At 39.2% G+C, this 16,778-nt stretch overlaps 2 protein-coding genes across 5 annotated transcripts in view; one reads left to right on the plus strand and one right to left on the minus strand.

Annotated features, from left to right (window-relative positions):
- Window positions 1-2,641: 2,641 nt before the first annotated feature.
- JRKL (JRK like) lies at window positions 2,642-5,643 on the minus strand. The gene is made up of 2 exons (XM_008149193.3): window positions 5,559-5,643; window positions 2,642-5,349 (listed from the first exon to the last, which is right to left on the minus strand). Exon 2 carries the CDS (start codon window positions 5,210-5,212, stop codon window positions 3,638-3,640), a length of 1,575 nt encoding a protein of 524 aa, XP_008147415.1. The 5' UTR covers window positions 5,213-5,349; window positions 5,559-5,643; the 3' UTR covers window positions 2,642-3,637.
- A 381-nt stretch (window positions 5,644-6,024) lies between these two features.
- The window catches only part of CCDC82 (coiled-coil domain containing 82), a 43,911-nt gene continuing 33,157 nt past the window's right edge, over window positions 6,025-16,778 (plus strand). Inside the window, exons 1-3 of one of the 4 annotated variants that reach the window (XM_054724731.1) lie at window positions 6,025-6,444; window positions 12,159-12,886; window positions 13,320-13,518. In XM_054724731.1, coding sequence (XP_054580706.1) covers window positions 12,173-12,886; window positions 13,320-13,518 — 913 coding nt within the window. In that variant the 5' untranslated portion in view covers window positions 6,025-6,444; window positions 12,159-12,172. Of the gene's footprint in view, window positions 6,445-10,851; window positions 10,975-12,158; window positions 12,887-13,319; window positions 13,519-16,778 lie in introns of those variants that run through there. The other 3 variants (XM_054724729.1, XM_008149192.3, XM_054724730.1) reach the window with 3 other exon arrangements.

Genomic DNA, 16,778 nt, shown 5'->3' on the forward strand with positions numbered 1-16,778 from the left:
GAAGAGATTACTACAAATGGGAAGCAAAGCAACCATTTTAACTTCCCTTCCAAACGTAAACCTGGCTACTCAATTGAAGATACAAATCTGAGCTTCCGAAGAGTGACTGGAGACGGACTTGGGGTCATCAGCATGCAGGCAATGGAAATGGATGAAGTCCCTCAGGAGCAGTAAGAACTAAAGGCTAACAAAAGCTTTAAATGTAGAGAGGAGAAGCCAGCTGAGGAATGAGTAAGCAAAATAAACCATGATGGTTTCCTTATCGTTTCTTATCACATTATGTTGGCTGTTCTATGTGCTTACAATTAAACCAGACAGTTTGCTTTTTTCAAGTGTTATTTTTCCACACTGATTTCAAGATCTTGAAGGACAAGAACTCCTCTTCCCTTCCTTTTATATTTTCCTAAACCTGCCACGCCCAGTAGTCTTACACATATAGTAAAACTCAACACATTCTTGATTCACTGTTAAAATGGGGATTTATTTTTGAATGCAACATTTAATGCAAATTCCTCACATCAAAGAGAAGTATTAGTAACTATTCCTGCATATGCAAGACTCTTTAGAATGACTTCTCTGAATTTAAACCTTGCAAAGAATTCCACTTCCCTCACCCATTTACCCCCAAAAGGCCCAAATCTCTCAGAAGGAGCAAGTTTTTCCTGCATCAACCCCTGCAGGTAAACCTACTCTCACAGAATTCTTGGCTACTAGGAGTGTGGATTTAAAGAACCATGGTAATGTACAGTTGGTTTTCTGAGAGACTGGTCAGAGAATATGAGTTTATGGCTACTTAGTGGAGAAATAGAAAGCCAAACAGAAACTAAGAATTTATGACTTTGTACCCAAATATAGTACCCAAACATCTTCTGGCATCATCCACTAAGTGGTCCCAATTATTGATTAAACATATTTAGCTTGGCACTGACTTATCATTCCATAAATAAAAAAGGAAAAAAAAAAAGATAAAAGAAAACCAAGAGATTACAGGGGTCATCTATGAATAAGCAGCACATGACTAGTAAGCCTGGGGCTAGGATGCTGAAATGCACATCATTACAAAATGAACCTCACTGCAAGCTACATTTCCCTTGAATTTTTTTCTTCTTCTCTAACCACCTATTTGGACCTAACCTTCATTCTCTTCTCGGTGTCGATGGGGGTTTAATTTTTTCACCTTTGATCTCCATGGATCTAAGTATATACATGCTCATGTGCTTTGGGTAATAACGGTTTCCAGGTCTAGCGAGACTTTCCTGTTAGTGCTGTACTGTGCCAACTCTTTGAGATTGCCTCATGAACTAAAGAGAAATAGTGTTTGTATAAACTTTTCCCCAATGATGCATTTTACATTGGGAAGTGAGAAAGGCTCCTCACTGAGCATGGCTAACTAGAAAGCAAAACAGATGATCCAAGTTTCAAATGCGATTATTAGGTTGTGGGTAAACAGGGAAATAGAGACACAGCAGGGCAGTGAAGAAGACTAATCTCATAAAAGGGTAAAGGAAAAGAAAACTGGTGCCACAACTGCACTGGAAAGTAGATAAGTAAATTCAGTTAACTGTGGTAGATGGTGGAGGGTGGCAGCAAGGAATAAATGTTGAAGATTTGAAAAGGTGAAGAGGTTAGCCTAGGTTGGATAATACAAGTACAGTCTTGGGTGACAAATACCTGAGCTTAAATTCTTACCTGCAGCAAAGTGGTGATTTTTAGCAATTAAGAGTGTGAGCTGAACATCAGTATTTCCACCTAATTCACAATTTGAGGATTATGTAAGTACATTGCTTAAACTATAACATGGTATTTGGTAATTGGCAGCTTTTATCATTGTTTAAGGATAGAAGGGTCCAAAACAGAACTGTTGGCAGCTTCAGAAGAGAGTAAATAGCTATAAAACAAATAAAGCACAGTTTCTCACAGGTTAGAGAAGTTTGAAACTACACTGCTGAACACTAATGTTAATTTAACCACTAGGTGGCAATGATACAGCTGAATTTTACTGACAAGGTTAATTTTTAAAATAATGAGCAAATCCAGACAGAAATTCCAAGAAGCTTTTTAGTACATATTTTCATTTGAGAAAAATGAAAAATCCATTTATATACAATTAATTTATAGAAGGAGTAATCATCTGATTCAGTATCTGTTAACTTCTCAAGTTTCTTTGTGCACTGAGGCAATTCATGCAGCACATAAAACTTTTAAAGTTTTCATCACAGATGTCTTTTTAAAAATCTAGACATATATCATGAAGATAACAGAAGTTATGGAAAGCAAAAATCTTTTTGAAGTTTTAGAATTCTAAGAAAGGCACTATAAAATGCAAAGTATTTATATGATAAAGTTAAACTTTAAAAAATGACACAGAACAATTCTGTTTTTTAAAAAATTTAGGGCCAAAACATTAAATAATATGGAGAGACTTTGCTTTTAAATCACAAATTATATTAATATTCACATAGTGTTTTCATGTCTTGAATAAACATACTAAATTTAATAAGCAAATATATCAAAACGTTTACAAATTCTAGAATAAGTTTTACAAGTGTCAAAATAATAAATTATGAACTTCTTAAGAATCTGACCATTTCCATAATTACCTCTGCTTTCTTCATAAAGCAAGTCATACATGACCTATGGCTTATTAAAAATAAAAACTTTATTCTTTTTTTTTCTTTTCATATGAAATAAAGAGACGGTATGACAAATTTTTTTCAAATTATTCACAATATCAAGTACACAGTAAAAAACAACAAAACTTTCAAATTCCCAAGATGGTCACCCACATATAAGATGGGAGCTCATGTAACATTATAGAACCTGTAATATAATTAGGTGAATAAATAATAAACCTATACTGTTACTCAATTCATAATAAAAAGACCCAATTAAAAGAAGCCTATTTATTCCCTTTATATAAATAACTTAAAGCTCCTCAAATTTTCAACTTCCAGTTTTCTACAAATGAATAGAATATCTTTTATATGTTTTCCAATAGTTTTGTCATTAATTTAGCAATCACTTCCTATATTGTATTTAATTCAGTTTTCAGAAAAATCTATTGCCATCCTAACATTAATATAACAGAACTATGATTTCTAAGACATTTTTATAATTCATAGATTACTGTTTCCTCCTCATTATTGAACTTCATTTTGAGTTATTATAGATCACCCTGCAATATAACAATATAGATATTTCCTCATTCTTTCAGCACATACAGATACACAAAGCAAATAACCATTTAAGAGGGTTAGACAAGAAAAGATTACTGTGGCAGTGCTCACAAATTAAACAAAAAATTCAGGAAAATGCTCTATCTGTTCATTATTATCTGTAACATTTGCTAGAAAATGTAGGGAATGCCACTGTTATGGAAGGGATAATTATAGATCTACAAAAGTGAAAACATGTGTACATGTAATATATATTTATACAGAACCGGCTTCAGATTATCTGCGTAAGTAAAGGGACAAGAGACACAGATGATGCAAAACACATAATCCTCAAACCACTTCAGGTACATTTTTGTCTCCATATTTCATAGGACTGTGTCTGACAATTCAGAACACACACACAAAATAAAGCCATCATTGTAGAGAGGTTAAGAGTTACAAACAGTAATATTGAAATGCCATTATTGGCTTGAGTTGGTCATCTTCTGTTTATTTCTGATGGTGGCTCGAAGTTTACGTATCACCAGTTTATCGGGCAGAATTATATCACCTTGTTGTTCTAGATAATCCAATAAACTTTCAGTCCATTGGAGAGCAGCTGCATGATTGATATGTTTCTCTGGAATTAGTTCTATTGCCTCCTCCTCATTTTCACTGGATTCCTCTGTCTGGCCTTGGGCTCTTCTGATGATTTCACTGTCAGTTAATACTTCATAACCAGGTTCAGTACTGTCCACTTCAAGCCATTTTTCAATGTTTTCAGTAGTCACATTTTCCAATCCTTTGGTGTGTTGTAAAATGGTGGCCACGGTAGCCAGCGAAATATCTTCTTCATCAAAGTCCAAGCCTTCTCTCTCCTCTATGGTAGGAAGGATCTTCTTCCATGCTCTGCTAATGGTAACTGGCTTTACTAAATTCCAAGCCATTGCTACTTCATACAGTGCATCCAGGAGAGTTAGCTTTTTCCAGAATGATTTCAGGTCATTACCCTCTTCCAAGTTGCTCTGGAGAAGACCTGCACGATAGTTTGTCTTCATTGTTGCTATGACACCCTGGTCGGAGGGCTGAATCAGTGAAGCCACATTAGGTGGTAAATATTTAGCAAATATTTGGCCATCATCCGACCTAAGGACATTTTCATTTGGATGTGTTGGTGAATTGTTCAACAAGAGCACAGCCTTTTCCTGTAGGCCTCGGGAGCGTAAGTGCTCTCGAACTTGTGGCACAAAGATCTTGTCAAACCACTGTCGGAAAATGGAAAGGTCCATCCACGCACCTTTCTGGCTGAAGTAAGAGACTGGCAGGTTTGAGGTGTCGGCTGACTTGAAGGAGCAAGGTTTCTTTGGTTTCCCCACAACACAAAGTTTAAGTTTGTGTAAACCTGTTGCATTGGCACAACACATGATGGTGACTCTTTCTTCAATGGACTTGTGCCCAAAGACAGTGCATTTACCTTTGATTACTGAAGTCCTGGAAGGCAGGCATTTCCAAAAGAGTCCAGTTTCATCCGCATTGTAGATCTGTTCAGGCTGCAGATTCTCTCGTTCAATAAAGTCTCGGAAGTTGTTACAAAAATCTTCCACGGCGGTCTCGTCTCCGTTCAGTCTTTCATTCCTAATGTTAATTTCTCGAATGCTGTGCCGCTGCTTAAAACGAGTCAGCCAACCGGCAGAGGGGTTAAAATCACCATCCATTCCCAAAGCATAGAAGAAGAACTCGGCCCTTTTTGCACAAATGGGCCCAGACACAGGATTCCCTTTGGCTCTCTGCTGGTTGAACCACTCCAGCATTGCTCGGTCCAGTTCCTCATACATGGATGGCTTCATGGACTTCCTTTTGGCCAGAAGGCTGGTGGAATCAGAACTGCTCGCGTACGTTATAATTTTCTCCTTGTTTTTCCTTATATCCCTAACCGTTGTCTCACCAATTCCATAAATCACTGCCAGCTGCTTGGAAGAACCTCCGTCTTCAAGTTTCTTTATTATATCAAGCTTATCTTTAATCGTCAACACCACTCGCTTCCGTTTCCCGGACATGGTGAGGCCCTGGGTCTCTCCCCGCACTCACACAAGGACGCAGCCCGCAAAATTCTTCTCCCGGGGACTCACTTTAAGTCGGTGTTACACACTGTCTTTCCACCTCACCAGGCACCTGGTGGCCCCGCTGGGCTGGGCTGGCAAAGAGACAGCAGAGGAAGGTGAGAGGGAAGTTTGAGGGAACAGGCCTTTCACTTAGACGGGCAGGAGAGGAGGCCCCGAGTCACCGCGGATAATCGGGAATACAAACATCCGTTTGATTCCCCCCGTGGCCGCGGGAAGGGCTCTCACGCCGCCGTGACCACACGCCTCCTTCACGCCAGGATCCCGGGGAGACGTCCCTCACCTGCCCCACCCCGAAGTTAGGAGAGAGCGGAAGAGCCGGGAGTCGGCGGCTGGCCCCCTTCCCCGGGGGCGCGGCGGCTTGATTCCCACCCCAGCAGGCAGCCCTTTGCACCGCAAGCCCCGCGTCCCCGCGCGGGCTCGGCCCGCACAGTCCTCCCCGCCCCTGGCCGCCGCCGGGCCCCTCTCCCCACCTCAGTTGGAAGCGGGAGCCCGCACCGCTCCCAGACTAACGCGCAGCGACCGCTCCTCCCCCTGTACACGCTCCCGGAAGACGCCCCCGCCCGCCTCTGGTCCCGCCCCCAGCTCCTCCCAGAGGCGGGACTTCCCCCGGACCCCGGAACCGGGAGGAGCGCCGCCCGTCAGGAGTGAGTGCCTGGGGCGGGGGCGGGGGCGGAGGCGGAGGCGGAGGCGCTTTGAAAGGTGAGCGCGCGGGGGCGGCGCGGGCCCGCTCGGGGCGGGGACTCGCTCGGGCTCCGCTCCGGGCGGCGGTGGGTCTCCCCGAGGGTCGGGGAAGCCACGCCCCCCGGCGGGTCGCGAGGAAAATTCCCGCGGAGGCTCTGGGGTGGGCGGGACAGCCCCGGGCGCACCTCCCACTCGCGGGGAATGCGCTGCCGTGGGCGGGGTGCGAGGTCGTCAGGTGGCGGGGAGATGGGCGGGACTGATACGGGGACTGCGAGTGGCTGTGCCGCGGGCTTCTGGCCTTTGCCGCCTCTTGTTTGTTTCCTGCGTGCGGAGCTCCGCTAGCGGATTGTGTCGTCCCGCGCACGTCACCGCGAAGGGGTGGTCCGAGGGTCCGGGCTCCTGGCTGCGCGCTCCCCCTCCTGCAGGCAGAGGAGCGGACCCGCGGGCGCGCCGCGCCGGGCACCTGCGTCCCGCCTGGGAGCCAGGTTTGTAATCCTGAAAAGGACTCTCGTGTTGATCAGTGTTTACTCCCGGGAGAATCTGTTCCTCCTGCTGCCGCTCCTCCCTGCCGGGTGTATAGAGCCACCTTCAGCGGCACAGATGGTCATGCATCCTGTGGTTGTCTGGGACGCCAGACTGGCAGGATCCGCTCTGCGAAATGGTGGAGTCTTGTCCCGTGATAATAGGTGTGTGTATGGGGGGTGGGGGGGGGGGGAGGAGAGAGACTTGGCTTTCCTGTTTTTAGGTGTTTTCTTCGTGTTTTTCTATTTCCTATTCCTTGCTGCCCATTTCCCCAGCCAGTGGAAGAGCTATGATCAATCTGTTCACTGCATCGTGTATTAATGCTGTCCCGGTTTGATGTCCTTCGTGATTTCATCAGATTGTGAGCTCCGTAGGAGCAGAGACCCCGTTGTTGATTTCTTCTAGCGGTGCCACAGTTCGGTGCGGGTGCCGGCACGTAGAATGCATCCAACAACTATTTCTTTGCTTATCAAGGTTGCCCCTCGAAACTGTCATAGAAAAGCACACGTCAAGGAGAGGTGATGTTTTCCAAATAGGACTGTCTCCCTCCTCGTGGGTTTCACTCACTGCGCTTCAAATCTTAAAGTGTCAACTGTCACCAACATTGTTCACAGGGCAATTCCTAGAATGAATCTTCTCCTGAGAATTAATTAACCTCAAAAAAGTCTAGACGGAAGGATATTTCTTCGGATGAGCAATGCGAGTGGCATTCAAGTGCCCCTTCTTGGTGTATAGTTACTCTGTTTGAGAAAGAGCACAAGCAATACGGAGTGTCACCTTGACATTTTTCGGCAGTCAGCTTCGCCATGTATGTGCATCTTACACGACACTAACCAAGACACGCAAAGGTGTGAGAATACTGATCCTCTTCCTTCACTTATTTCATGCTTTCTGTTTGGAGTCTCTGTGGTGGTTTTTCTTGTTGATTAAAGATAAGGTGTCATTAGAGAAGCTTCATTAGATTCTCATTTCCAAAAATTGAATGTGTACTCGGCATATATAGAAATTACATCCATTTGCATGGATTCTTTAATTCTAACGACGAAGAAATGTCTAACCTATCAACTTAGCTTTTCATTTCTCTCAGGTTCAGTTCACTTCCTTTTCCCTCTGTCGCCATTCTTTCACACCCCACCACCCTCAGCTAACATAGTGAAAGTATCCACAGTTTTAAAAAGAGGAACCAATCATATTCAAATTACCTTCTTTTTCAGAATTTTTGACATTATAAAAGTGGTAATTTTGAAATATGGAGAGACCATGGAAATTTGCTAGTTGACCAAATGAAACATGATTTATTTTAAATAAAATGTGCCTCCTCAAACATTTAACACTAAAGTTTTCCAAAATAAAATTTTTCTCATAAGAAACTGCCTTTTTTTCCAAAATTTTACTTTTTAACCTAATGGGGAATCCCTTAAATTTTGTGCTAAGTGTAATCGATAAGATGAGAAAGAATTCTGCAGATTTTCATCTCTTTAGTACATTATTTGCTTTCCTGTTGGATGACTAATTTTCAGAAGTTTCTGGCATAAACCCACGTGCAGTTCAATTATGTAATTAAAGAAGCATGTTTGTAAACTTTAAATTTTTTTAATGATTATTTTCTGAAGCTAAAATTTAGCATGAATGAGATTATAAAAATGATGACTTTTTTAAAGGCATCATTTGTACTACCTCGTGCAAATATAATATTGGCAGCCGTCACTGTGTTGCATTGGACTGGGAGTCGGGGCCCTGGTTTCCAGTCCCTCCTCTCTCACTAACAAGCGGTGTGATCTTCGGGAAGTCATTTAAAGTCTATGTCCTTGGATTTGGTTTTTATAAGTAAAGATAGATAATAGCTTCCTTTTAGGATTATTGTCAAGATTTAAAAAGATATATAAAAAATGCACTGAAGAAATATACAGACATGGCTTTTTCAAGTAGCTGAACTGTGCAATCATTGGATAGTGTGACATTCTGAATTGTTTTTTACCATTGTCATAGGAATCACGTGTTGCTATAATAAATGTGTTTCGAGTATGGTATACGTATATTTGTAAGTGAATCATCTAGTGTATATGAAACTGCTTTTTAGTACTAATAAAATCTTTCACTTTCATATTCCTACTGTTCATATTTGCTTTAGTGTATCTACGGAAGCCATATTTGTCATTTGTTTTTATAATTTTTTATTGTTTCTCCCTGGTCAGATTTATAAGAAAGCCTTCCATTTCTCAGTACAGTGTAAAGCACAAAACACACTTAATTTATGCAAATTCAACTATATGTGCTTTAAAAATATTTCTTTGTACAACATGGCTTCAAAATATAAGCTGCCTAATTTGTCTGGTGCTTAATAAAAAGGAAAAACAGTAATTTGTTTAAACCATGGAGGAGAAACTGGGTGGACATATTTTGAAGCAGTATGGTATACAAAAAAACAACACTTTAATAAACAGTAATGTATTTTTCAAGGGTAATTTTAGCCACACACAATTTTCTTTGCTGATGTTAATTAACATAAGCCTTCTGTAAGACACAACCTAATGCCGGGGGTCTTTCCCAGCATTTAGAAGGGTTCAGGAATCTGGAGAAGGCGCTGCGTGTAAATTAATGAAGAGACTAGAAATATAATATGGATTTGTAATCCATGGGGGAGCCAGAGGAAGCTTAGCTATAGGAACCAAGTTCTCTTCATCTCCGAACCCAGGGCTCTTTTTATTCCCACATCTTGCCCCATAGCAACGTAGATATACACATCAAAGGTAAGGTTTAGTATACAATAGGCATTGTCAGTTTTGGGGGAACTGCCTTCAACTGCTCAGGTGTTTGGCCAGCAGGAGGCAATAATATGTAGATTAAAATGCCTTCAGCTGTCTGGCAACAGGCAATAATAATATATGCAAATCTTTAGGTGGGGAAATGCCCTTAGCTATTCCAGCAGCAGGTAATATGTATTCAGCCCTGCTGAATCCCCAAGTTCCATCAACCTTTTGATGAAACTTCTTGCATTTATGACATGCTGGAATTAGCTTCGGGCAACAACCCAAGTGTAATTTTAAATAGCAGAATGTTTGGTCTATTTACTGGGATTTGTTAAATTGCTGTTTCAGTGCTGAATATATCATGCAGTAGTTACTGTGATAAGATGGGACTTCAGCCTACACTATAATTTCTGTTGTGTAATCTTAACAACAATTGTTCTGATTTTCTATGAGTTGTTACCATTATAGGAGTAGTCACATTACCTTATAAACTATCAGAATTTGTACAAATGAGTGGTTATTTCTCCCACCCCCAAAAAGTAATCATTTTGGGAAGCTATAAACTTGGTTCAGTAATACCACCATTGCTCATAAAAAAAAAATTTGAAATTACCTTCAGTTTGCAACACTTTAAAAAGATAGCTTTAATGATACTTAATCTTCATCTTTTGAAATTGGATTTAATTTCTGGAAAATTCTCAAACAGTCTTTTATAACTGAGACCAGTGAATAAAGTCTGTATTTAAACCACTCTGGGATAAAAATGAAGTAAGATTATGCTCATATATTTATATATACATTTGAAATGGTTTTTAGAAAACCTCCAGGAATATTCTGTGCTATGGCAGAAATATTGGAATAATCAGCCTCATAAGGGGTGATTTATTTGAAGGAGATAGCACTCAGTTGAATACCTAAGCTCTTATACATGTACTAGAGGCTCGGTGCATGAAATTCATGCACTCGGGGTGGGGGAGGGGTCCCCTCAGCCTGGCCTGTGCCCTCTCACAGCCCGGGATCCCTCAGGGGATGTCTGCCTGCCAGGGGGATCGGGCCTAAGCTGGTAGTCAGACATCCCTCTCACAGTCCAGGGCTCTAGCAGTCCAAGACTCCTCACTCCTTACCGCTCACCTGAGGTGGGAGAGGCCCCTGCCACCACCACTGCACTCGCCAGCACTGACCACCAGGGGGCAGCTCCTGCGTTGAGCATCTGCCCCCTGGTGGTCAGTGTGCATCATAGCAACTGGTCGTTCTGCTGGTCATTACGCCGTTCGGTCGATTTGCATATTAGGGTTTTATTATATAAGACTAGAGGCCCATGGCACAAATTCGTGCATGGGTGGGGTCCGGCCTGCCTGCCCTGATCGGGGCTGATTGGGCCGGCCAGGGGGAGGGGCCACAGGCGGTTGGTCAGCTGACCCCGCCCCCCTGGTCCAACTCCTGATCCAGGGGACAATTTGCATATTGGCCTTTTATCATATGGAGGATTATGAGGTCAGTCTCATTACATTGTGATATTTCTAGTTTCCTTAGCAACCACAGAAGTGTATATGTGCTACTGTGTTACTGTTTTTCTAGTTATCTTGTCTCTTAAGTGTTCCTTTACTATATGGTTGTGATAATTTTGATGGAGTTCATCCTTTTCTGAATTGGAAACTTACAGCATTTGTTTTCCTTTCCCAATACCATGCTCTGCTTCACCATAAAACTTTTTTTTAATCTGGTTATGTTATTGGATTGTTAGTAAGTTTTCTGTTGTATTATATTGTATCTTTAACTTTGAGTGGTTTAAAGCCATTGCCATTTTGTAAATTATATAAAGGCTGCAATCTTAGTGGATAGTTGTCTCTCAGCTTTGCACCACTATCTTTTTTATGTCAATTATGACTTTATAACTTTCTTTATATAAATTGATTGATCCTTTATGTTATAATTCATATCATATCTCTGTTCAGAATTTTTCTTTAGTGAAGCACATATTGTTCTGATCTTTAGTGAAGCACATATTGTTCTGATCTTTCTGCATCTTTACATGTTTATCGATTATCATTCTGGTAATCTAATCCTACTTTTCTATACTCATGTTACTTTTCCAGCATAAAGCCTTTTATCACACCTTTTAGGTCACATTATTATTTACTAAACTTATTATGTTCTTTCTCAATGCCAAAGTTTTTACCTTAACATTTTTATCTGCCCGAAATCACTTTTTCTTTCATTCTTTTTGTTCAAATATAACCAATCTGTTAGAAGTTTATCGGATCATATCTGTTCAATAAAACCTTTAGTGAAGCACATATTGGTCTGATCTTTCTGCATCTTTACACGTTTATCGATTATTTTTATCATTCACTTGGTACTGAATGATACTACCTTGCATTTTTCTTACTATATATTTATGTTTTATTTCTATACATGGATAATAATCTTCTGAAGAACAGTACCATGCTTTTTCTATGTATCTCTTTCAGCAAAACATACAGCATAATTCAGAATAGGTGTTCATATAATGGTTTCAGAGATGTTCAATAAATTATTGGTATTTAAAAAAAAAATACCTTTACTGATATTGATTGAGGAAGGAAGAGGGAGAGAGAGCTAGAAACATCAATGAGGAGAGAGAATTATTGATCAGCCGCCTCCTGCACAATCGGGGATCGAGCCCACAACCCAAGTATATGCCCTGACGGGGAATCGAACCTTGATCTCCTGGTTCATAGGTCTGTGCTCAACCACTGAACCAACAAGGCTGGGCCCAATAAATTATTTGCTCAATAACTATCCTGCCATCTTCACTCAGGTAGTTCATGTGATATTACCTTTGTGAACCATGTTATAATACCAAACAAATATAGTTTGTACCATAAATGCATTCATTGTTGTAATCTGGTTATCATTATTATATCCCTAATAACTTTATTTTGTAGAAGCTTAAGTGAAAATGGTACGTGAAACAAGGAGCAATTCTAAAATTCAAGAGCGTGAGCAGAAATCTCGAGTTGATTGGAAGCGCACTAAAAGAAGCAGTATCTCACAGTTAGTGGATAGTGATGAAGACCTTGAGAGTGAAGACGGTGAGAGTGAGGAAGAGCGTGATAGTGATGAAAGTATTGACAGTGATGAAGAGCTTGCTAGTAACAAAGGGCTTGAAAGTAATAAAAAGCCAGAAGATGAAAGTGAGCTTAAGTTAGTTAAAGTTGAAAGTGAAGGAAACAACTGTGAGCATCTCATTGACACTGGCAGCAGTTCAACAAATGAACGAGAAAAGAACAAAAGCAATCAGAGTAGTAGTGATTCACCAGACCAGGAAAAGCATTCAAGTCAAGAGGATGCTGATCCCAACAAGCACCCTGAACAAATAATAGAGGAGGATTTAGAAGAAGAAAACGTAAAGCGAGGGAAAAGAAGAAGAAACTCCTCGGTGATGAGTGACAGTGATGAGAGAGGTGACAGTGACGACAGTGACGTCGCAGTGAGGAAAGTAGGTGTTAAACGTCCGCGTAGAGTGGTTGAAGACGAATGTTCTTCAGCGGAGCTGGAGCAGAATCAACCTGAGAAAACATCAGCTGCAAGAAAGCGAGAACAACTCCAGAAGCTGAAAGAACTCTCAAAACAAAGATCTCATCAGAGACGTAACAGTAGTAGAGATTTTGAGGTGTGTTTTATTTTATTGGTTTTGTTACTGTTTTTAAATTTTTACTTAAAAGTATTTACTTTTTATAAAAATGAGAGGGCCGTGTCTGTTCTATTTCTCTATAATTCTAGAATTTATTTTTAATGACGTATCCATGAACATGTTTAATTGAAGTACTGTATCTAATATATTGTTTTATCATGAGCTTCAGTCCATCTTTCTTGTAATATTGAAAGACTGTTTTGTATGGTATTTCCTGTTTTTATCTTCTTATAATCTTAGTGTCTATTTTAAATATCTTACATATATAATTTTCAAATTTCAACATTTAACATGATTTTTTAACCTTAAAATATGAAATTAATTTCTATGTATCTTTTTTTGGGTTTGGGATTTAATCTTTTAATATCATTTCCATACAATTTACTGAAGAAATATGTTTTAATTTAATTAGGACTCTGAAAGGGAATCTTGCCCAAGCAGTGATGAAAATGATGAAGATAAGGAGGAGGAAGAGGTTGATGAATCTGATGAAGATGGAGATAATTACATTATTGATGACTTTGTAGTACCAGATGAGGAGGGTGATGAAGAGAATGAAAGCCAGCGAGGAGAACAATTGGCTACATCACAACTGAAATCTAATTCACTTTGTAAGTTAAATCTCAAGAAAATGTTTTATGACTGTTCTAATCATGATATTATATCAGGTATGAAACCAGCCTGTTACTGTCAAGTTGTAAATTGATTAGGAACTGTGACTTCATTTTCTGAACTTTAATTTGTTGGTTTGATAATAGTTTATCCTAGTGGTTTCAGGAACCGTTTATACTCTTAAAAATTATTGAGGACCCCAAAGAGCTTTTATTCTTGTGGATTATAGCTATCAGCATTTACTATTGTAGAAATACAAAAGAGAAGTTTAAAACGTATTTATTTATTAGTTCACTTAAAAATAACATTAATAAACTCATTAAACATAAACAACATTTTTATGAAAAATAACTATGTTTTTCTCCCAAAATGAGAATGACATTGTTTTACTTTTTAAAAAATCCTCACCCAAGGATATGTTTATTTATTTATTTGTTAATATATTTTTATTGATTTCAGAGAGGGAGAGAGAGAAAGAAACATCAGTGATGAGAGAGAATCATTGATTGGCTGCCTCCTGCATGCCACACACTGGGGATCAGCCTGCAATCTGGGCATGTGCCCTGACCAACCAGGAATCAAACCTCCAACCGTGACTTCCTGGTTCATAGATTGATGCTCAACCACCGAGCAGTGCTGGCTGGGCAGGATATGTTTATTGATTTGAGAAAGAGAGAAACTTCCGTTGGCTGCTCCCCTCACTCCCACCCACCATATCCCCTGACTGCAACCCATGCATGTGCCTAATGGAGAATCAAACCTGCAATCTTTTTGGTGTACGGGATGATGCTCCAACCAACTGAACCAGCCGGCTTTAGCATTGTTTTTCATTTTAATAAATATATTTAATGACCAGCTTAATAGGAGGCAAGGCAGTTGGGTTCTTATATCTGGTTTTGCATTCAGTCTGTTGTGATGTATTTTGTTGAAACAGATGAAGATAATCTTGCTTCATACAAATAGCTGGAAAAGGGAGGAGTATTTTCAAAGTAATCATGTATATTCTCATTTGACACAATACAAAACGTAGACAAGTCATAGAATCTTAAAACATAGCTGTAATATGAAATCTGAAATCATATAAATGAAATTTTAGTACGTATTTAGATTACAATGTTTTGGTCCATCTTTTTTTTACCCATGCATGATGTTGTAACATCATGCATTAGTCATTTGAAAAATATTGGTTCACTAGGTTTGACAAATCTTCTAAATATTGATTGACTTCATGATACAGTGTTTTTAATATTTGGTAATATTACCACCAGTCTTATCAGAAAATTCTTTAGGTTGGGGAAGCTGTCAAGTTCACAGTAACAGATACAAATTTTTCAAAATTCTACTTTCTACTTAAAAGTCTGTTGTTTTTTTTGTCTTTGGCAACAGAAACGCGAGTTCTTTGTTCTTTTTGAGAAAGTATTTGACAAATGCCAGCATAACCATAATTTGTCAGTCGTTCTTTCAAGTGAACATGGTGCATCATGACAGTTGCGGCTTTTTAAGCTCCCAACTCAGTTTTTCTCAAAGTATGACTGATCCTACTTTGATACGCAGCACAAGTACTTTATGCATACATCCCATTTCATCACATTAGTTGCTCAAAAGATGGATACTCAGGACTTAATAAAATTAATAATGTTTTACTACTTTGCGAAGGACATTCTTAAGTGAAAGTAGCTTTGTTACTGAGTGCATAGCAGTGATGACCAGTAGTTTGGTGCTACCTCCATGCTAGGGGGCCAGTTGCCTTACCCACAGTTACTTTTGCACCATCATTGAAAATCTCAACAGTAAGAACAGCAAGTGATTATCTTAGTGTTACTGCTTTGACGTCAGAGGTCACAAATGGACTTGGGAATTTACCAGGGTCTACAGGACTTGAAGCATCACTCAGTGAAACCTATCAGCAATAGGAAAGTAGAAGCTTTCATATTTTCATATAGCTAATGAAAATATAAATAATAGGACCCAGAAAATTTAGGGTGTCTTTAAGTATGTATTATTCTGATCCATATAATTGTACGTGAATTCAAAGGTTTTTATGATGTTTTACTCTGAAAGAAACAGGCTGTTGGAGGTACACATTTTTTTCTTAATTTTTTTATAAGAGCAAAAACTAAGTGTATTATGATTCAATTTAACCACTTGATTTATAATTAAATAGATTGAGGTGTACATCAAATTTAAAGAAATTTAGCAGTTATAGAGATGTCAGTGATAGGCATTTATGTATTGAAAGCGAATGACTGTTGTACTTAGATCAATAAGCATTGGTTCACTTGTTACTTTGATATTTGAATATCAGGGAAATTCGATTAGGAAGTATCCCATCATTCTGGATTATAATACCTAGAATGTGATAGAACATTTGCTGAGAGATACCCATTCATACCTACTCCTGCTAATTAATGCAAATAAAAGTCCAGCATGTAGAACTATTTTAACTTCCTTCTCTATTCTGCACCTTTGTGCTTGCTTTTGTTTTTTTAAGGACCATTTTAGATTTACTGAGAAGTTGAGTGGGAAGTAAAGAGAGTTCCTATATAACCCCTCACACACACAACATCCCTGTTATTAACCTCTTGCATTGGTACATCTGGTATGATGAGCCAATATTGATGCAGTATTATGAACTGTAGTTCATAGTTTATCTCAGGGCTCACTGTTTGTGTTGTACATCCTATGGATTGTTTTGGTATTTTTTAAAATGTATTGTTCAATTATAGTTGACATACAATATTACATTAGTTTCAAGTGTACAATGTAATGATTAGACATTTTTATAACTTACGAAGTGGTCATCACGATAAGTCTGGTACCCACCTGGCACCATACATAGTTACTACATTATTATTGACTATTTTTCCTATGTTATACTTTACATCCCTGCAATTATTTTGTAACTGAATATTTGTACTTCTTAATCTCTTTCACCTTTTTCTCTCATCTCTATACCCCTTCCATCTGGCAGCCATCAGTTTGTTCTCTGTATCTGTGAGTTTATTTCTTTTGTTTGTTCGTTCATTTATTTTTTTAGATTCCATATGTAAGTGAAATCATACATGTTTGTTTTTCTGTGTCTGACTTACTTCACTTAGCATAATACCCTCTCGGTTCCTCCATGTTGTCACAAATGACAAAATTTCATTCCTTTTTTTATGGCTGAGTAGTACATTCTGTGGATTTTGACAAATGTATAGTGGCATTACAGGTATGCATGATTACAGCATCATATGTGTTCCATTTATTTACCCTTCCC

Source organism: Eptesicus fuscus, chromosome 13, assembly GCF_027574615.1.
Source record: "Eptesicus fuscus isolate TK198812 chromosome 13, DD_ASM_mEF_20220401, whole genome shotgun sequence".
Taxonomy (NCBI): domain Eukaryota; kingdom Metazoa; phylum Chordata; class Mammalia; order Chiroptera; family Vespertilionidae; genus Eptesicus; species Eptesicus fuscus.

Excerpts from the sequence above, each read along its gene's own strand:
- JRKL (XM_008149193.3), bottom strand. The coding sequence starts at position 5,212 with ATGTCCGGGAAACGGAAGCGAGTGGTGTTGACGATTAAAGATAAGCTT.